The sequence below is a fragment of the Notechis scutatus genome, chromosome Z (genome assembly GCF_049901735.1).
Source record: "Notechis scutatus isolate UNSWTSFEM ecotype Mainland chromosome Z, rNotScu1.2, whole genome shotgun sequence".
NCBI classification, from domain to species: Eukaryota; Metazoa; Chordata; class Lepidosauria; order Squamata; family Elapidae; genus Notechis; species Notechis scutatus.
Window position 1 is genome coordinate 58177424 of NC_142025.1, and position 21979 is coordinate 58199402.

Below are 21979 nucleotides of genomic sequence, written 5' to 3' on the forward strand. Positions count from 1 at the left end.
GCCAGGATTGCCTTTGCCCAATGTTGGAAACAGCCATATACACCTGTAGAGGAACTGGTTAAACAAAAAGTTATGAATTGTGCTGAAATGGATAAACTAACGCTGAGTTTAAAAGACAAGGAAGCTTCACCATTTTATAAGGTATGGGAACAATGGTATAGCTGGATAGATCGGAGACAGATTAAGGATAAGTAATTATTAAATTTAGAATATAGATAGAATAAGAATATAATTATGCACAAATTAATATTTGTAAATATTGCACAAATGATTGTTATACGATAAGCACAACAAACAGCTATTATTGAATTATATATTTTTAATGTAATAAAATTCAATAAAGTTTATTTTAAAAAAAAGAAACTGAATGATTTCAGACAGGTTGCTCTAACAGTTGTAGTTATGAAGACCTTTGAAAGGCTAGTGCTGGCCCACCTGAAAACCATCACAGATCTGCTGTTAGACTCCTTGCAATTTGCCTCCCGAGCAAATAGATCAACAGATGATACTGTTAATATGGCTCTGCACTACATTCTACAACATCTTGAACAGAGGTGGTATTCAGCAGGTTCTGATCAGTTTTGGAGAACCGGTAGCGGAAATTTTGAGTAGTTCGGAGAACCAGCAAATACCACCTCTGACTGGAGATTTTACAGTATCCTTCCACTGCCATGCCCACCAAGCCACGCCCATAGAACTGGTAGTAAAACAATTTGAATCCCACCACTATCTTGAATCTCCAAAGACCTATGCAAGGGTCCTCTTTGTAGACTTCAGCTCAGCATTCAAAATCATAATTCCAAATATTCTTGTAACTAAACCAAATCATCTAGCTGTACCTGACCACACTTGTAAATGGATCATAAGCTTCCTAACAGACAGGAAGCAGCAGGTGAAGGTAGGCAAAATCACATCAGATATCTGTACAATTAGCACAGGAGTTCCCCAGGGCTGTGTGCTCTCTTTATTTCTCTCTCTATATATACCAATGACTGCATCTGAAAAAATCCCTCTGTTAAAGTACTAAAGTTTGCAGATGATACAACAGTGATTGGACTCATTCTAGACAATGATGAATCTGCATACAGATGGGAAGTTGAACAACTACCTTATATTGCAACCAGGACAATCATGAACTAAATACACTCAAAACCGTAGAAATGGTGGTAGATTTCAGGAAACACCCTTCTATACTACCACTTCTTACAATACTAGACAACAGTTTCAACAGTAGAGACTTTCAAGTTTCTAGGTTCTATCATATGTCAAGACTTCAAATGGACATCTAATATCAAAAACGTCATCAAAATAGCACAACAAAGAATGTTTTTTCTGCGCCAACTCAGAAAGCTCAAACTGCCCAAAGAGCTGCTTATTCAATTTTACAGAGGAATTATTGAGTTTGTCATCTGCACCCCTATAAGGGTCTGGTTTGGCTCTGCAACCAAACAAGACAGACACAGACTTCAACGGATAATTAGAACTGCAGAAAAAACAATTGCTACCAACCTGCCTTCCATTGAGGACCTGTATACTGCACAAATCAAAAAGAGGGCTGTGAAAATATCTATAGACCCCTCACATTCTGGACATAAACTGTTTCAACTTCTACCCTCAAAATGACACTATAGGGCACTGCACACCAGAACAACTAGACACAAGGACAGTTTTTTCCGAATGCCATCGCTCTGCTAAACAACTAATTCCCACAACACTGTCAACTTATTTACTAAGACTGTATTACTATTATTTCTCTACTACTAGATTATAACAACACTTCCTAGTACCTATCTCTCCCCACTTATGACTATAACTATGTTGCTTGTATCTTTACAATTTATATTGTTTTATTTGTTTCCTAGTATGATTTGATTGCTTACCTATGACTATCACCAGGGGTGGGATTCAAATTTCTTAACAATCGGTTCTGTTGGTGTGGCTTAATTTGTGGGCATGTCTTGATGGTCATGTGACTGGCTGGGTGTGGCTTGGCGGTCATGTGACTGGCTGGGCGTGGTCAACTTGACATCACTCACATTGAGGGGCACTTCTCTCCTGGCCTCTCGTGACTGTGCAGATGCTGCAACATCGTAAGTGTGAAAAATGGTCATGTCACTTTTTTCAGTGCCATTGTAACTTTGAATGGTCACTAAATGAACTGTTGTAAGTCAAGGATTACCTGCACAAAAATACAAAAAGCTTCTTTGCTTGTAAAAAGCTGCCCTAAATAGCAATCATTAGATTAAAAATACCTGCAAGCCAGAGTTACATATCAGGCAGGGTGCCAGAGCACCCTGAGGAATTAAAATAGTTAAAATGCAATGATAATTAAAATAGTTAAAATGCAATGACAGCAGCCAACTCCTGCTCATAAAGTGAAACTCTTCAGCAGAGAGGTAATTTAAGCTCTCCAGAAAGAGCATGCCCAGGAGAAGCAATCCTTAGACCCATTTGCACCACTTAAAGATACCAGCTGGTCTCACTCACCTCACAAGATATCCTAAGGAAATCATCCAGATTTAATGAAAGATCACATGTCCCCCAGAAAGGCAGTAAAAAAGATCAGTGCCAAGCTTGCATCCTGCCTCTTGGAAGTACACCCCAAAAAGACAGTGTCAGATATGCCCTCGCCCTTCTTGTCTTCTTCTTCCTCTTCTTTGTATTGGGTTGCCCCTCTAGCATACCGTATATACTCGAGTATAAGTCGACCCGAATATAAGCCGAGGCACCTAATTTTACACAAAAAACTGGGAAAACTTATTGACTTGAGTATAAGCCGAGGGTGGTAAATGCAGCAGCTACTGGTAAATTTAAAAATAAAAATAATTAATTTGGGAAACGATCTCACTATCATGAAAGGTTTAATTGATTCACTAACCCAAAAGAAGATGATGATGACAGCGGAGGCAGGAGTCACTCTCTTCCCCTCCCCGGAGGCCCCTGAGTCAGGAGTCACTACCGCCGGCGCGGCCCCAGTCCTGCCGCCTCGGGAAGGGAAAGGCAAAGCACTTTTGCCTTCCCTTCCCGGCTGGGGCTGTTGGGAGTCGCTGCCGCCGGAGCGGCCCCAGTCCTGCCGCCTCGGGAAGGGAAAGGCAAAGCGCTTTTTGCCTTTCCCTTCCCGGCTGGGCTGTTGGGAGTCGCTGCCGCCGGAGGCCGCGACTCCACACCATTTTTTCAGAGGGATCTGACTCGAGTATAAGCCGAGGGGGATTTTTTCAGCACAAAAAATGGGCTGAAAAACTAGGCTTATACTCGAGTATATACAGTAATCGTCCAGCTATTAAACTGGTATCTTCAGTATATTTAAGGTTCTTGATGATTCTCTCCATTTTTCATTCTAGTGTTTACTTCTTGGCTCCAGCATTTTTTGTCATGTATTCGGCGTATAAGTTAAATATGGTATAGTATCTAATGGTATCTAATTTTCTGTTCTGTTCCTTCAATAAGCAGCTGTCATGTGGTAAACCCTATTTTTTTAAAGGATATCTAGAATTTATTGTAGTTGACACTGTTAAAAGCCTTAATATATCAATAAAGCAAAAATAGAAGTTTTTTTTTTTCAAGAACTTTCTTGCCTTTCTCATTATCTGCCCTCTTCTGAATCTTGCAGTTACCTTTTCATAACGGAATCGTTGTATAATGAAGATGAATGACAGAAATGATGAAACTCTGTTTACTTTACAGGAAGGGCCTGTTGATTAGGACAGTATTTTGGCGATTCATCATCTTCCTAAAGGCACACTTGATATCTAGCATTGTTTTTGGCACAAAATTCCTTCATTCGAGTTTTCAAAAGATTGCTTAAGCTAGTCTGTATTCTATTTAACTGCTTTTATTGTTCCATCTTTTTAACATTTTAAATGATTTAATATTAATTCATTATTATCTACGCTAGCTGTGTATACGTAGAACAGTGGAGTATAAATAGTCAATACCACAAAACTTATTTCCAAATAGTGAACATTAGAAAATAATATTGATGATGCGCTGCTGTAAATTATCACACACTCTGATTAGCTTCTAGAATATGATTTACCACTTTTACATAAAAATAGTAATTTTTAAACTTTGCTTTGACATTTTATGCCTTCATTTTTTGATCATTAACTTTCTGTTAATGCCTCTGATAATTTCCAAAACACAACTTGCATTCTTTAAATAATAAGAAATAAATAGCCATTTTCTGAAAGATATCTGAAGTGTTATCTCTCTTCCTTTTTTAAAATAATGTTGAAAAATGCTAATAAGATCTAAGTGACTTTGTCAGAGAAAAACACAAGCAAAATATCACCATGAATTATCAATAACTCAATATTGGATTATTAGTTCCTAGGACAACAAATCAGCCCTCTACCTAGACTAATTCTGCTGGATGCAGTCCCATTGATTCAACTGTGGCTGATGCAATAACCAAAGACTACAATACAAACAAACAAGTAAATAAAGGAGAAGGATGAGAATCAAAAAGCTTGCAATTTTATGATGCTGAACTAATATAGCAAACATATTTCCTAAGTTTGGATTTAGACAATATTTTAATGACCAAAATAGTTATCTTTGATTTCTACAGTCCTGTGTTGGTTATTTTTCTAAAACCTCTTTGGTGCATTTATGTCCATAGCAGGACTGAAAAGCAACTGTAGGTAATTGTTACTTGTTTGATACCTTGTATTTCATTGAAAAACTCCAGGGGCACAAGGGATGATTTATCCTGCTATTGTTGCCTACGGATTTTGCAAAATAAACTTGAGAGAAAGAATGGCCAGATATCACACAGAGGGCTACCATTGAGGCTCTCGCCAGGAAGGCAAGCACGGAGGCAGCGCATCCCGGAATTGCCACTCTCCCCCGGGGAGCGGGGGGGAGGAGGGAAGAGAGCAAAGGGAGAGAAAGGCAATGGGGGGGATTAAAAGAGCGCAGCAAAGCAATAGATTGGAGAGCAGTGGGGCAGGGAAAGGAGCACACAGCGCAGAAAGCAATGGGGAGGAGTGGAGAGCAGTGTGGGAGGGAGAGCAATGGGAGAGAAAGGTGAGCAACAGGGGGATGAAAAGAGCACAGCAAAGTAATGGATTGGAGAGCAGTGGGGCAGGGAAAGGAACACACAGCGCAGAAAGCAATGGAGAGCAGTGGGGGCGAAAGCAATGGGAGAGAACGGTAACGGGGGGAAGAAAAGAGTGCAGCAAAGCAATGGATTGGAGAGCAGTGGGGCAGGGAAAGGAGCACACAGTGCAGAAAGCAACGGGGAACAATGGAGAGCAGTGGGGGCGAAAGCAATGGGAGAGAACGGTAACGGGGGGAGAAAAGAGTGCAGCAAAGCAATGGATTGGAGAGCAGTGGGGCAGGGAAAGGAGCACACAGTGCAGAAAGCAATGGGGAGGAATGGAGAACAATGGGGGGAAGAGCAACGGGAAAGAAAGGCAACGGGGGGATGAAAAGAGTTCAGCAAACAATGGATTAGAGAGCAGTGGGGCAGGGAAAGGAGCACACAACGCAGAAAGCAACAAGGAGGAATGCAGAGCAGTGTGTGTGAGGAGGGAAACAGCTCCTGGGCAGCAGAGAAGCAGCCCAGTTGAATCCTATTTCTCTCTGCTGCTCAGGATTGTTTCCTGAAGCGAGGGGGACTTCGAGCAGCAGGTGACAAAAGCAGCTGCTGATCTTTCTGGAGCCAACAGGAACCTCTCCATGTGTTCCCAGCTGGAAGGCAAGTGGTGGTGGTGGGGGAAAGATGACAGGCAGCAGCGGCAAAATGCAAGTGGTGGTAGGAGGAAGGGGCAAAACAAAAGGCAAGTGGTGGTGATGGGGGAAAGGTGACCGGGGCTTGCACTTACCCAGGGAGATTATCAGATCAGGCGGGGCCGCAGTGAAAGGCAAGCAGCAATGGCTGGTCTGGTGGGTAGACAAAGGCAAGCTACAGGCATGTCGCACAATGTTGTGCATGTGCAACAGGGACTGACTGGGCAGGGAGCAGAGAGTTGAATAACAAAAATACAAAGAAAACATAAGGTGACATTACTCACTATTAGCACATGGAACATACACATACTTCAAGAGAACCCTTAGCAGATCGACCAGAAAGAAGAACAGCCCTAGTTGCCAGAGTGCTCGCAAGATTTAAAATTGATATTGTGGCCCTGTGTGAAACTCGTCTAGCCAACAAAGGTCAGCTCACAGAAACAGGAGGTGGTTATACATTCTTCTGATGTGGACGCAGCAGTGACGAACACCATGAATCTAGAGTAGGTTTTGTGGTTAAGAATCATCTTGTCTGAAAACTTGCCAGTTTTCCCAAGGGTGTGAACGATCATCTCATGACATTGCATCTCCCACTACTGAAAGGAAAACAGGCCACACTGATCAGCGTCTATGTACCCACAACGATGAATCTGGATGAAGTAAATGAAGTGCACAAACAAGCTGATTTTACTTAGCGATTTTAACTTGAGAATAGGATCCGATCACGCTGCCTGGGATGGTGTCATTGGAAAAAATGGAATTGGTAAATGTAACAGCAATAGCCTATTACTACTGAAGACATATGCGGCATATGTTCTGATTGCCCACTCGCAAAAAGATATCCTGGATGCACCCATGCTCCAAGCACTGGCATCTTATTTATTATGTCATTGTGTGGAGGAAAGACAGACAGGATGTAAGGGTGACCAAAGTCATGCCAAGTGCTGACTGTTGGACTGACCATAGATTCATCATCTCCAAATGAAGCTTTCACATCAAGTCAAAGAGATGTCCACAGGGAAACAAAGCTGTGATGAAATGTATCAATGTCAGTAAACTGAGGAACCCCAATACAGCAGCTTCACTAGCAAAAGATCTTGACAACCAACTCTCAGAGCTGCTATTAGAGGGAAATGCTGAGAAGGACTGGGAACGTTTCTGGGATATTGTGTACTCTTCTGCACAATATCTTGGGCCCTTACACAGGAAGCAGCAGGACTGGTTTGACAAAAACAATGAAGAGATCAAGACCCTACTTCCTGAGAAGCACTGCCTTCACCGTGCTTATCAGAGCAACCCATTGTCAATAGCTAAGAAAAACACTCAACAACACTTGCAGGACCGTACTGAGCAAGCTTCGCAAGATGCCAAAGCAGATTAAATTCAGAAGTTTGCTGATAGAAACGATGCCTAAAGGTTCTACGAAGTCTTCAGATCCTTGTATGCACCTCAGCCCTCACAGAGCTCTCTTGTATTGCACTCAAATGGTGCAACAGTCATTACTGAGAAGACTCTGATTCTACAGCATTGGGCTGAGCACTTCTGATCCATACCGAACTGTCCATCTTTCATCAACAATGAGGTGATCGACAGAATGCCCTAGGTGGATACCAACCAAAGCCTGGACACTCCATCATCAAAGACTGAAACCCTACAGGCCATCAGACAGCTGTCCAGTGGCAAGGCCCCAGGATCTGACATGATCCCTGTGGAAGTCTATAAGGATGGTGGTGCAGTGCTTGTCGACAAACTCATTCATCTGTTTCAATCCTTCTGGAATCAAGGATCCATTCCTCAGGAATGTACACCTCTACAAGAGGAAAGGGAATCAATATAAGTTTGCAATAATCATAGAGGAATATCACTGTTTTCCATCGCAGGCAAGATCCTTGAACGAGTGTTGCTGAACTGCCTGACTGACCACCTGGGACAGGGTCTACTACCTGAGGTTTTTGTAAAGAGGGTGGCACTGTGGACAAGATCATTAGCTCCAAGAGAAGTGTCAAGAGCAGAATCATGAATTGTACACCACCTTTGTGGATCTCACCAAGGCTTTTGACACTGTCAATCGCAAAGATCTGCGGCACATCATGTTGAAGTTTGGGTGCCCTGACAGATTTATCCTGATGGTGCATCCGTTCCAAGACGGCATGATGGCTCATGTTCTGGACAAGGGAGAAGCTTCAGAGGCCTTTCCGATTACAAATGGCATCAAGCAAGGGTGTGTATTGGCACTGACCCTGTTCAGCATAATGTTTTCAGCTATGTTGTCATATGCCTTCCAGAACAGTTCCTTGGGAGAGCCTGAGATATAGGACCAACGGAAAACTGTTCAACTTGGGAAGACTCCAGGCTGTCACCAAGATAAAGGAGACTGTGCTACAAGACCTCCTTTTTGCTGACAACTGTGCCCTGAATGCTGGATCAGAGCAGGAAATGCAAGCCAGTGTGGATAATTCACAGCAGCATGTGACAACTTCAGCTTTTCATTAACACAAAGAAGACCAAAGTGATGCATCAGCCAGCTCCGAAAGCCCAATAAGACCCACCATCATAGTGAAGGGACAAAAGCTGCAAGCAGTAGACCAATTTACATATCTTGGCAGCACCTTCTCCCGCACAGTGACAATTGACATTGAGGTCAACTGCAGAATCACCAAGGCAAGCTCTGCATATGGCAGACTACTGATCAATGTGTGGGACCATCATGGAATAAGCCTTGTTATAAGCTCAAAGTCTATCAAGCAGTAGTGCTAACTACCCTGACGTATGCCAGTGAGATTTGGACTGTATATAGGAGACAACCATTTCCATACAACCTGCCTCTGCAGACTTCTCAGGATCCGGTGGCAGGACAAGGTGCCAGACACAGAAGTCCTGTCCAGAGCAGGCTTGCCATCAATCCACACCCTGCTGATGAAAGCCCAGACATGCTGGGCAGGCCATGTTGCAAGGATGCCAGACCATCGCATCCCTAAACAGCTCCTCTATGGTGAGCTGTCTCAAGGAAAGCGATCACAAGGTGGACAAAGGAAGCGATACAAGACACATTGAAAGCCTCCTTCAAGTCCCTGGACATCGACACCACCTCCTGGGAAACCCTGGTACAAGATCTATCGATCGATATGGCGCACATTGATCCACCAAGGCTGCCAGATATTTAAAGACAAAAGAATTACTATAGCACAAAAGAAGCAAGCACTCTGTAAAGCTACAACTGCAAATGCTACAACAATGGTGTCCACATATTTCTGCATGACATGTGCAACCCGTTAAGATGTCAAGGTCCTCTTCGAACATGATGGATGAACATCAACATACATACACACAAAACTAAACAGTATGCCACATGTATTGATACTATATATTACACTGGATCCTTATTGTACATTGAGGGAATAAACAGACTTTTTGTAAAATAAGCAAACTTGCATAGCATACTTACCAACAATATGTTACTGAGGCCCATCAGTCGAGAAATTATGCCATTAAACAAATAATCTTCCAGGAAGTATTCTGTTACCTAAAACACAAAAGCAAACATTTTCTTCAGTTAACTTAGATCACAACAGAAGTTCTCCATCAAAAGTTTTGTTCTCTATTTTTAAAAACATTTGACACCTTTTATAGACTACCAAACTAACAGCAGCATATACAATCAATGCCTCTTTGATTTTAAAGCAGTATTTTAACATTAAAAAAAACCTAAACCAGTTGAGTTTTGGTTAGACTCCCTTTAGACTAACTACTAAGGGCTATTGGGGAGAGGGGGACGAGACACAGCATTCTACATATTCCATAATTAATTGTAGTTTGTAGAATAAATGCGTTCATATTCTTCCCCCCTCCTTAAAATATTAGCCCTAAATTGGCTTTAAGTGGTAATCTTTAAAAGACAAAGATAAAATAAAATAAAGGCAACTTAATATTCCTGGCTTTGGAGCAAGACAAAGATGATTGCTATCTGGTAACATTTGAGATATCATTACAATTGTTCTTCATGACTATTTTGGGTGCTACAACATTATGGAAGAAATAGGAACATGTATGATATGTATGAAATAGAACATTGTTGTTATCTGCATCAACAACTACAAAGCAATAACTGATTTTCACAAAACATTCTCTAGTTTTCTCCAAAATAATGGTCTTCAGATGTTCTGGACTACCACTTCATGATGAACTGTGTGCTGGATTGTGGAAGGTAGCACTTCCTGCTATGTCATATCTAGCCTTGTTACATCTGTGACATTTTTATTGTCCATTATAGAACCAGACCAATTTCCCTCACTTTAGAGGGATGTTTTACTATAGAAATGCGCCCTAAACAAGTAAAAAAATTTACATCTCTGTTGCAGTTTGATTTTAGCCATCAGTTAAATATTGCTAAAATGTTTGGACTAGGCAGAATCTCTTTCCAACCTGAGAGACAGTGAAGTTCTTCTGTGTCCAAATATGTCTGGCATTCAGTTTATCTTTCTGGTTAAGTAAGTGAGGACTTGGTAGTGGACCAGAATTTCTGGCTTCTATAAATTTAGTTGCTAGGTGCCAGATGCGAGTTTGCCATCGTAACACTCCAGGGATTGCATCAGCTAAAAAAAAAATGATAGGAGACAGAAGCTTTCATTAGCTCATGTTAAGATAATGATTTCAGCTAGGGGAAAAAAAAAGAATAATTCTGTCCTTTTTTTTATAATCAGTCATTAGTGCCACTTTTTAATTTTAGAACAAGTAGAAATAGTCTTATTTAATTGGGATAAAATGATATTCAACGTTTAATAATAAAGCAGCTACTAATTGAATTTAAAATATTCTGATTTTTTCTTTCTTTCTTCAGGCTTATGGTTTAATGTTAGGAACCTTTTACCGGAGTTGTCCACTGTAAGTTAGATAAAAAGTGATGTCTAAACCAAGTGCTCTCTTACCTTGGAAATTACAAAGAAAAATACAGATTCAAGTAGTACTGCTTACAAAGAAGGAAGATAAGGCATTCCGCATTTTCTACAGAATTAAAGAATGTGAGCGTATAACAGTTCATATCCTCATATCTGAGTTGCTTTTTTATAGATCTGCTTCTTAAACATTTCTGCATAATTACTGAAAACAATGGTTCTCCTTCAACCCTCTAATTCTCACTATTGTACCCTCTGGGAGCATACCTAGTATGTAAATGTTGAAGATCCTTCTGCTTTTTGAATTAATGGCAAAGTGCAAAAATCTGTGGTCAACCAATCCCTATTTATACATATTTGTTATGCAATAAAAAACAACGTATCCTGTGTGGGGAACAGAGCCATCTTCAGATTGCTCAACTAAGATGAGGAAAGAATGCTGGGACTAATGTCATTAAGGCACTATGACCTCATGAAGAAAATAGTTCCAGAGGGAAGGGGTTGATAAGAAGTCAGTCATCAAGCAAATAATTCCTCTCCCCAGTTCCATGAGGATTATTGGGTTAACTTGCAAAGTTAATTGCTCATCTATGACCCTTGTATGGCTTTGTACAGACAGAGAAGCAACAATATGGTTTCAGATCAATGAAGGAGTTGTACATAGAAAGAATCTAAATTGATACATCCTGTCAGCAATCCAAAACACAAAATTTCAGGAACTACATTTATATATGAACAAATATTAATTTCTTCTTTCAAAAACACATCTACTTCTGTTTTCAGTAACATTCAAAATATCTTCAAAATAAAAATCACATACACTCTAATGACTTTTTTCCAGTATGCTGAACTGTATTTCCATGAGCTGGAATATTTGATGACAGAGAATTAAGGTAACTAAATTCATAGTACACCTGAAAGCTGCTTGGGGAAGCCTGATATAGAACATTTGTGTCTGGCAAATATTTGGAATGGAAAGGGCCAAGAACGTGTGTTTGGGCCACAGGTTAGAGAAGATTGCTAGAAAGAGAATTGGATGTCTTCTTATGGCAACTCCTAAATAACACAACTATAACTAACAAAGTATGAAAATAGCAAAAAGGTTTAATCTGGGGATTTTGTCAGCATTTTGAAAATATAAAAAGCATTTTGCAACAAAAATACCAATTTGATAGCGGAAGAATTTGGGTTTTGAGAAGGATTCTTACTCTTTGCTTCCCACAAGATATCCTGCTCTGGAGGGGCAGTAAAGAGGATGTATAGCCGGACTGTATCAATTCCATACTTCTCAATTATATCTTCAGGTTCAATTCCATTGTACTTGGATTTGCTCATTTTGTCCCATGACACCTGCAGTTTCTCTTTGCTTTTTGCATGAATAGGTTCAGGACCTAAATATATACACCAAGAAAAATATTAGATATAACCTCAGAAACATTTCACATTAAGAGCTGATTGCTTTAAATCCTTTGCTGTACCCATGTTCAAATTCAAGGTCATCTTCAGTTAAGCAGGTTGTAATCATATTGGCTGAGCTTAAAGAAATGACTGGAGGAATTAAGTTTTCAAGGCAGCTCTTTTGAATAAAAAAGTGGATTGTTTATTCTCTTCTAGGAATTTTTACTATGCAATGCTTAGTAATGCTTGTAATGCTTGCAAGCTACTATACACAAGAGATATTAATTTTTCTTACTTCAAATTCAATCATGTACAAAAAAGTTTGTATTTAGATGTAAAGATTATAATAATTAAAAAATGTTTCTTGCACATCATTATCACACCCACCTTTCCTGTGATGGGTAGCTCTCATATGAAATATATTACCCCATGTAATGATTGTCTAATGTCCCACTTATAACAATTCATATCTGGTTCATCCCTTGAATATCAGTCCCAATGATCTATGCTTTTAGCAAGATATAAAAACCCCACAAACTTCACAATTTAACTATCTGCAACACCTTGATCAACAATGGTATTACTTTTTTGATCCTATAGAAATATAACCAAATCATCAGCGAAGGCTCTCAAATTATTAACTTCTTTCTTAATATTTATACTTCTTATTTTTTCATTCTGTCCGATATCTCTATTCAAGATTTCCAAAAGCAAAATAAACAGTAGAGGGGACCAAGGACATCCTTGTCTTGTACCTTTTGAATTTTACATGAATTAGTTAAATCACCATTAATCAATTAATATTTGGATGGCATAGCTACTTATGGTATGACAAAAGTAAAGTTAATGTTGATTTTAATAACCATTTTGTTAGACTAAGAGTTTGTAATAAAAATAAAACAAGGCTCTCTACAAAGTTGCTTCTTTGGGTCTCACCAGAGGAAGCTATTTTTAGAAAAGAAATGGTGGCAAAGCCAGATTGGCTGACATATGGTAAAATGTTATCTTTTAATTCTGGTGACCCAGTACTAAAGCCGAGGAAAGAACTTGATTATGCTTGCCATTGGTTTACTTATCAGCAACTGAAAGAAAGGATTAAATTGGGATAAAAAGTGCTATGTTTTTTACTTTGTTAAAAATGAATTGGAACTTTCATTATGTGGCAATGATGAACATTTTATTGCTAATATTTATAAAATTTTATTGAAATTGAATTTGGAAAATGAACATGTAAAAAATACTGTATGATTCAGTGGGCAAGGAATTTTGGATATAATGTGATGCTTGAACAATGAGACAATATGTGGATGAAGGCTTTAAAATTTACATTAAATTATAATCTAAAAGAGAATTTCTATAAGATGATGTATCATTAGTATTTAATACCAAATAAGTTATCTAAGATGTGTCAGAGTATATTCATGAACTGGAATAGAGCTTAGTAACAAAGTCAGCCAATGAGAGCTGAATTGGGAACTGAGAGTCTGGGTGTGGCTTAGCTCCGTGCTCAGCTGGAAAGTGAAACTATCTTGCTTGCTTGCTGAAACTGATATCTGCTCTGAGCTGCTGCTGCTTTTGCTTTACGCTACTTTGAAAGAATCTACAAATGATATTGTAAACTTTACTCATATTATTATGTTTATCAAGAAGTAAATAGTCTTGCTAAATCAGTCACCTGTGTGTTTTCTGGACTTGAATTTATGCTGCAAACTCAAAAAGATTATGGGTCCAGCCAAAACCAGAACACATGTAAAGATTGAATTGTAATTTAAGCTGAGAGAGACTGTCTGTGTTTAAAAGGAGAAACAAGGCAGAGAAAAGCTTTGCAGGATGGCTGACAAAATTAAGGAGACCTTTCTGCCACATTTGGGTCAGAAGAATTATATTATTTGGGCTGCAAAGATGGAATGTTTCCCGAAAATAAAGGAATTGTGGGATATTGTTGAAAACCCACCCCAAGCACTCTTAACTGCTGCAGATCAGAGGCAACATGATAGAGCAATGGCTTATATCATCAAGTTTACAAGATGATCAGCTTATCAATGTAGCTGATTTAAAGACTGCAAAGGAGGTCTGGCAGAAATTAAGGACTGTACATGTGAGTATGTCAGCATGCAATATTGTGCAACTATCAAGGAAGTTATACAGAGCCAGTTTGCAACCAGAAGAATCCAATGAGCAGCATCTAGTGAATAAGCAAATGTTGTTTGTGGAGTTAGAACAGTGTGGAATGCAGTTTCCTGAATCTCAGAAAGTGCTTTTGGTTTTGAACAGTCTGAGTGACTTGTGGAATATTGTTTCTGCAGTGTTTGAATGCAAACCAGAGCAGGAACTGCGTTTAGAAGCTCTTAAAGCGTGTTTACTAGCTGGAGAGCAGAAACACCATTATAGAAAAAGCCAAGGAGCAGAATGGAAAATTCCAGACTGGCTGTCTCCAGAGAAGAGAAGAACAGCAGGGGATATCAGATTACAACTCAGCAACAGAAGAGGTGCTTCATTTGTAGACAAACAACTCATTTAAAGAGAGACTGTTTGCAAAGAAGCAAGTTGCAAAGAAAAAATTATTTGCAAGACAGAAGAAGCAATTTGCAAGGAAGATAATTAGCTGATGGACAAACTGCTGTGGCAAAAGCCAGCAATTGTAATGAGAGAAATCAATGGCTAGTTGATAGTAGAGCTAGTCAAACAATTCTTAGTAATTCTAAATTGCTTTACAGGATGGATGCAGCTGCTGGAGATGCAGTAGCCTTGGCAAATGGCAAGAAGGCTAAAGTCATTGGAAAAGGCAGTGTGCAAATTCCATATCTGGAAACAAGGTTCAACAATGTTTTGTGTGTGCCTGAAATGGAGCATAGTTTGCTGAGTGTCCCTAGTTTAGACAAGCAAGGATTTGAGACCACATTTGTAAATGGGAAGTGTCTCATAAAGCAAAATGGCATACTATTTGCAAAGGGCATAAAGCAAGATTACCCTATATGTGTTGCAGGAACAAAATGTTTGGTGTGCACAAACATTTAGCAATGTGGCAAAACATGATTCCTGTGTTCATCTTTTGCACCATAAGCTTGGCCATGTCAGCTTCAAAGTTGTTCAAAAGATGGAACAGTTTGTGGAGTTCCTCCAATAATGATACTCTATATGCAGTGCTATATGGGAGAAAGCCATCTCTGGCACATTTAAGGGTGTTTGGAAGCAATGCATGGGTGCATATTCCAAAAGCAATTAGAAGAAAGGGACAGCCAAAGGCTAGAAAGCTTAGGTTTATGGGCTAGGAGCCAGGCTCAAAGAGCTATTGCTTTAGCGATGGGGAGCAAAATAATAGTGATTTCAAGGTTTGCAAGCTTTGCAGAGCAAAATTGAAACATAATCGATGCAAATTTCTGGAATGATCCACTTAGTGATGGTGATCCATTTAGTGATGGTAACTCTCTTAGTGACAGTAACTCACTTAGTGACAGTATCAGCATTCAGGGAGGAGAAACTGAACAAGACATGAAGCAAGAGAAGGTTGAAACACAGGAGCAGTCAATGCCATGCAGGTCAGAGCGATGGAACAAAGTGATTCCACCTGACAAGGTATTCTGCTAGTAAAATTAAGGTGTGTAATGTATGGTATGAGCCAGTGGTGGTATTCACAAATTTTTACTACCAGTTCTGTGGGTATAGTATGGCTTGGTGGGCGTGGCTTGGTGGGCATAGCAGAGGAAGGTTACTGCAAAATCTCCATTCCCTCCCCACTCCACTCACCTGCTTTCCAGGTCCGTTCTCCTGTGCAGGGCAACAAAAGACAACCCAGCCAATCAGCTGGGACTCGGGAGGCACAGAAGAGATGGGGGTGGGGCCAGTCAGAGGTGGTATTTGCCGGTTCTCCAAACTACTCAAAATTTCCGCTACCAGTTCTCCAGAACTGGTCAGAACCTGCTGAATACCACCTCTAGTATGACCCAAAAAACTATAAGGAAGTATTGACATTACCTAAAATTGAACAAGCAAAATGGAAAGTCATGGACAAAGAAATGAAATCCATGGGAGACCATGAAGTGTTCACATCTGTGACTTTGCCACAGGGTAGCAAAGCTATAGGATGCAAGTGGGTATACAAGAAGAAACTACTGAACAATAATGAGATACAATATAAAGCAAAGTTAGTGGCATAAGAGTTTTCACAGATGAAAAATGTGCACTATGATGAGGTATTTGTGCCAACTGTAAAGCATCAGACTGACACTAGCGTTGGAAGCTGCACGTGGCCATAAAATTTGGCATTTTGACATAACCACTGCATTCCTCAATGCAGAATTAGAAGAAGAAATTTACATGGTTCAAGCACCGGGGTATAAAAGTAAAAAGCCTAACATAGTGTATAAATTGAACAAGGCCATTTATGAGCTGAAGCAGTCAGCCAGGAATTGGAATCTATGTTTAGATAAGATATTGAAAGGTCTTGGGTTCAAGAGCTGCAAGGCTGATGGATGCATATACACTGGAAAGTTAAAAGATGGGGATTGTCAGCTGTTAGCATTTGTGGATGATCTTTGCTTCATTGCAAAGTATGAATCACAAGTAAACGAATTAGCTAATAAGTTGAAGAAGAAATTTGAATTGAAGAATTTGGGAGAAATAAAAAAATATCTCAGTGTGGAGATACAAAAAACTGAGAAAGGTGGTTATATTCTCAATCAATAAAGAAAAATTGAACAGTTGTTGGAGAGATATACCATGAAAGATTGTAATACTGCTCCAACACCTATGAGCACTGATTTTCATAACAGTTTGGGTGAGGACAAAAGTGAAGCTTTCACTTTCACTGTGATCAAGAGATATATCAGTCAGCAATAGGGAACTTGTTGTATCCGTCACAATGATCCAGACCAGACATAGCTTGTGCAGTAAGCATTTTGACTTGCTTTACTGCTGCACCAACATAATTGCATTGGATGGGTGTAAAAAGGATTCTGAGGTATTTGAAGGGAACTGTAAATGTGGGTCTTCAAATACAGGTATCTGAAGAATATTAAAGGTTTATGTCTATTCCAGTTATGAAGGGAGGAGCGTCAGAGTATATTCATGAACTGGATACAGCTTAGTAACAAAGTCAGCCAATGAGAGCTGAATTGAGGGCTGAGAGTCTGGGTGTGGCTTAGCTCCATGCTCAGCTTGAAAGTGAAACTTGCTTGCTCTGAGCTGCTTCTTATGTTGTTTCTTATGTTTTTGCTTATGTTACATTGAAAGAATCTACAAATGGTATTATAAACTTTACTCATTTATTATGTTTATAAAGAAGTTAATAATCCTGCTGAATCAGTCATCTGTGTATTTTCTGGACTTGGATTTATACTGCAAACTCTAAAAAGATGTATAAAGGCACGTGAAATGAATGTTGGAAGTGTAAAAATAAATAAGGGACTTTTTATCATCTATGATGGACATGTGATAAAGCTAATTTTTTTTGGACTATTCATATTTTAATACAGAAAATTCTGAAAACGGAGATAAAAATGAAACCAGAACTTTTCTTTTTGGGTCTAATGGAAAAAGAACTGAACAAAAAATTGGAACTTTTTACTATATATATTGACAGCAGCAAGACTATTGCATGCACAAAAATGGAAGAAACTTACTACCATGGAAGAATGGCTGCAGAAGTTGATGGAGTTGGCTGAAAAGGCAAAACTGACTATTTGGATTAAAGAAAAGAACATAAGTACTTTTGTTTCTGCATGGAAACTGCTTCTGAACTTCGTGCTTGACATGGAAAAGAATGAAACTCTGACTTTGGGTTTTTACAGATTAGACTGATAGATCTTTATAGAAATGACTTGTTCATACTATTATGGAAAAGCAAAAAGTGATTTGATGTTAAGCCTTATTTTATTGTAACAGAGATAGTCGGAGGTCAATGCGTCTTTTTCTCCCTCCCCCCTTTTCTCCCTTCACTTTCCCTTCCCCCCATGCTCTTCTATTTACTTTTATATTTTGTATTTTATAATACTCTATAATATAACTTAATAAAAGTGTTTTTTTAAACAATGGTAGATATTATTGTGCATATCTATGGCAAAATGTTTCATTTGTACAACCCCAAAGTTGATATATTTGATTTAATGTGCATTATATTTAAATGAAGAAAAGATATCAAACTTTTATCCCTAGTCAGGTATTCAACAATTTTTCCTGATGTGCTTGTGCAATCAAAGCGTGATCAGAGCTGCTGTCTCCCTATATATACTGATGGGGAGGTTGGCTGTGTTGTCATTTCTTGATTGGTTCATGGAGTTGATGTTTGCAGATTGTCTGGCTTTTTCGTAAGAACATGTGTGGCTGAGGTATTAGCTGTGTGTCTATCAGCCTCCTGTGTTGTAACGACCTGGGTAATGGGCTGTGTGATGACCTTCTGAGTTCTATTGTTTTGACATCCTGGGTCTTGTGCTGTAATCTCCTGGGTCATAATGACCTGGGTCATGGGCTGTGGGATGACCTTCTGAGTTCTATTGTTGTGACATCCTGGGTCTTGTGCTGTAATTTTCTGGGTCGTTGGCTGTGTTGCAACATCCTGAGTTTTGTGGTGTAACCTCCTGAATTCTGTGATGTGATATCCTGAGCGGGTGGCTGTGATGTGATGTTCCGGGTTTTGGTTTGGCTCCGAGTTTGAGGCCTGGATATGTGTTCATGGCGTGTGTCCATTTGCTTGGTTTGGGGGTCAGGGTGTGTGGCAGCTGGTGATGCAGCTGTGGTCTGGTTTCTGGACGGTGGTTGTTTTTCATCTATGGGATGGGTTTGGGTTTGAGTCTGGTGAGGGAGAATGATGGTTGTGTCATATGTTGTTTTGGATCCGGTGTTGGTTTTTGTGGCCGGGACTCGTTTGTTGATAAGGGCTAGTTTCCAGATGTCTGGTAGGTGGGAGGCATCATCCCGTTTATTCATGTTTTGGGGGTGTTTCTCTATTTTGATGGCTTCCCTGATTATTCTCTTGTTGAAGTGTTCAGTATTGGAGATTAATTTGGTTCCCTCAAAATTAATTTCATGTCCTGTGGCTTTAAGGTGGTGGAAAAGGGAGGAAGTGTTTTCTTCTTTTCTGGCTGCGTTCTTGTGTTCTGCGATGTGTGCATTTATTCTCCTGTTGGTTTGTCCAATGTATGTGGCTGGGCAATTGTTGCATGGTATTTCATAAACTCCTTGGTTTTCTAGCTGGATCTTGTCTTTGGGGTTTCTTAGGATGTTGGCTATTTTTTGGTCAGTGCAGAAGGCTGTCCTGATATTGTGTTTGTGGAAAATTTTGCTGATTTTATCTGTGGTGCCTTTGATGTAGGGGAGGAGGGCAATACCGTTGTCCTGTCCTGTGTCTCGGTTTCTGGGGGGTGTCTCCCTTAGGATTAGGTTGGTAATTGTGCTTCTTTGGAATCCGTTGGAAATTAATACGTTAGTGAGGGTGTGTAATTCTTTTCTCGGGTGGTCTTTGTCGGCTAGGTGTTTGGTTCTGGAGATGAGGGTCTTGGCTACGGACTTGATCTGTGCAGGGTGGTAATGGGATTGTGCGTTTAAGTAGTGGTTGGTGTGTATTTTCTTCCAATGGATGGTGTGTCCTAGGGAGCCATTGGTTTTTTTGTAAATTAAGACGTCCAGGAAGGGAAGTTGGTTGTTGGCTTCTGTTTCCATGGTGAACTGTATTTTGGGGTGTAAGCTGTTGGGGTATGTGAGGAAGTTGTCCAGTTTTTCTTTCCCGTGTGGCCAAATTATGAAAGTATCATCTACATATCAAAGCCAGAGTTTGGGTTTGTGTTCGGATTTGTCTAGAGCATTGGTTTCAAAGTGTTCCATGTATAGGTTAGCGATGACGGGTGAGAGGGGTGATCCCATAGGTGTTCCTTCTATCTGTTTATATCTTTGTCCATTGTAGATGAAGTATGTGTTGGTTAGGCAGTGGTTGGTCAGATCTAGGATGTGCTTAGGGGGGTTGTATTTGTTTTGGATGGCTGTCAAGGCTCTCTCTCATGAAAGATATGCTGTCTCACCTAGCCAAGGGAAAAGTCTTTACTAAATTAGACCTCAGTGAAGCATACTACCGAGTCTGCATCAGGAAGGGAGATGAATGGAAAACAGCGTTCAACTGCCCCCTAGGGAGCTTCCAATTCAAGGTCATGCCTTTCAGACTACAGGGCCCCCCAGTGATGTTCATGCAGTTAATAAACGAGGTGCTACATGAACATCTTTATAAGGAGGTCCTTGTTTACCTGAACGACATCCTCATCTACAGTGAGACAATGGAGGACCGCATACCCCAGTCCGCCAGGTAGTGAAAAAACTTCTGGTGGCAAACCTGTATATCAAGCTGTCAAAATGTGAATTTGACACCAAGCTGTCAAAATGTGAATTTCACCAGACTACCTGGGCTACCAAGTTTTAAATGAGAGCATAGCGATGGACCCAGTCAAAGTATAAGTCGTCCCAGGCTGGCATCCCCCTCACACCCGCTGACAGCCACACAGTTTCCTGGGATTTGCAAACTTTTACATGCAATTCATCCCCTTCTTCATGAAAATTGCCACACCCCTGACAGACCTCCTGAAGGTGGGGACGGGACGAAGCTCCACCTGGGACAACCTCTAACTTGCCAAAAGGCATTTGAAACATTAAAAGAACTCTTTGTAAAGGAACCAGTGCTGAAGCATCCTGATCCCGAACAACCCTTCCTCACCCAAGCAGACAGCGTGGCAGTGGGAGCAGTGCTACTCCAAAAAATGACCAAGGAAAATTACAGCCCTGTGCCTAAACCTCCCATAAACTCAGAGTGGTGATGGGCTGCATGGAAAAAGAGGCTTTTGGGGTAAAATGAGCACTGGTAACATGGTGCCACCTACTGGATGGGGGAAAGAAACCATTTGAAGTCTAGACTAACCACAAAAATCTGGAGGCCCTTAGGACCCCACAGAATCTATCACCCAAATAAGTCTGCTGGGCTCAATACTTCAACCGATTCAACTTCGTGCTGAAACATATTCCAAGAGGGAGGAATTTCCTAGCTGACGCCCTCTCTTGCATGCCCCAGCACAAATGCAAATTGGAGGAGGCAGTTGTCGCCATCATTTCCCCTACCCAAACAGCAGTCCAAGTGATCACTGGCATGAAAAAAGATGTGGACAGTTATGTGAAAAGTTACACCAAATTTACCACTATGAAAAAATGATCAGGAAAATTCCCTGGACTGCTGCAACCGATGGCACAGTCAACGAGGCCATGGGAGGAAATTGCAATGGAGTTGCCAAAGAACGGGGGGAACATGGTGATTTGGATGGTGATTGACTTATTCTCTAAGCAGGCATGCTTCATACCCTGCAGTGGACTACTCTCAGCCCACCAGCTAGCCAAATTGATCCTGAAGCACATCCACCACCTGCATGGAATGCCATGAAGAATCATCTTATGCAGAGGTCCAGTTCACGGCTAAGTTCTGGAGGGAGTTCCTGCAGTCTCTTGGGTTTTCCCAGGGCCTTAGCTCTGCTTTTCATCCAGCTACCAATGGGGGGTGGGGGCCAGAATGTTTGAATGCCATGGTATAGCAGTACCTGAGGTATTAGTGAACTATCAGCAGTCCAATTGGGCGGACCTCTTGCCTTTCGCTGAGGTCACGTACAATAATGCTGTTCACATGGGACTCAGTCCATTCAAAGTAGTGAGCAGCATGGACTTCATCCCAATGCCAGAATACCCAAGGGATTCCCTCCTCCTCAATCAGCTTGACAGACTGGCTGTCAACGCATGGGAAAATGTCAAGAAGGTGCTAGCTAAAGTGGTGCAGACCTATAAGAAACAGGCAGACAAACACTGAGCCCCACAACAAACATTCCAGCTGGGGGGAAAGGTCTACCTCTCCATAAAATACTTGAAGTTAAAACTCCCCGGTAAGAAACTATCCACTATTGACCTCACCCCATTCCTAAGAGGTCTGTAAGGGGCAT

General features: G+C 40.5%; 1 protein-coding gene across 5 annotated transcripts in view; it reads right to left on the reverse strand.

The window, feature by feature from the left end:
* Nucleotides 1-21979, reverse strand: part of LARS2 (leucyl-tRNA synthetase 2, mitochondrial) — a 185223-nt gene that overhangs the window by 32320 nt on the left and 130924 nt on the right. For 4 of the 5 annotated variants that reach the window (XM_026678478.2, XM_087945571.1, XM_087945569.1 and 1 more), the window contains 3 exons: nucleotides 11834-12016; nucleotides 10156-10325; nucleotides 9179-9256 (listed from right to left, as the gene is read on the reverse strand). In XM_026678478.2, coding sequence (XP_026534263.1) covers nucleotides 9179-9256; nucleotides 10156-10325; nucleotides 11834-12016 — 431 coding nt within the window. The remainder of the gene's footprint in view (nucleotides 1-9178; nucleotides 9257-10155; nucleotides 10326-11833; nucleotides 12017-21979) is intronic. The other variant, XM_087945568.1, reaches the window with a different exon arrangement.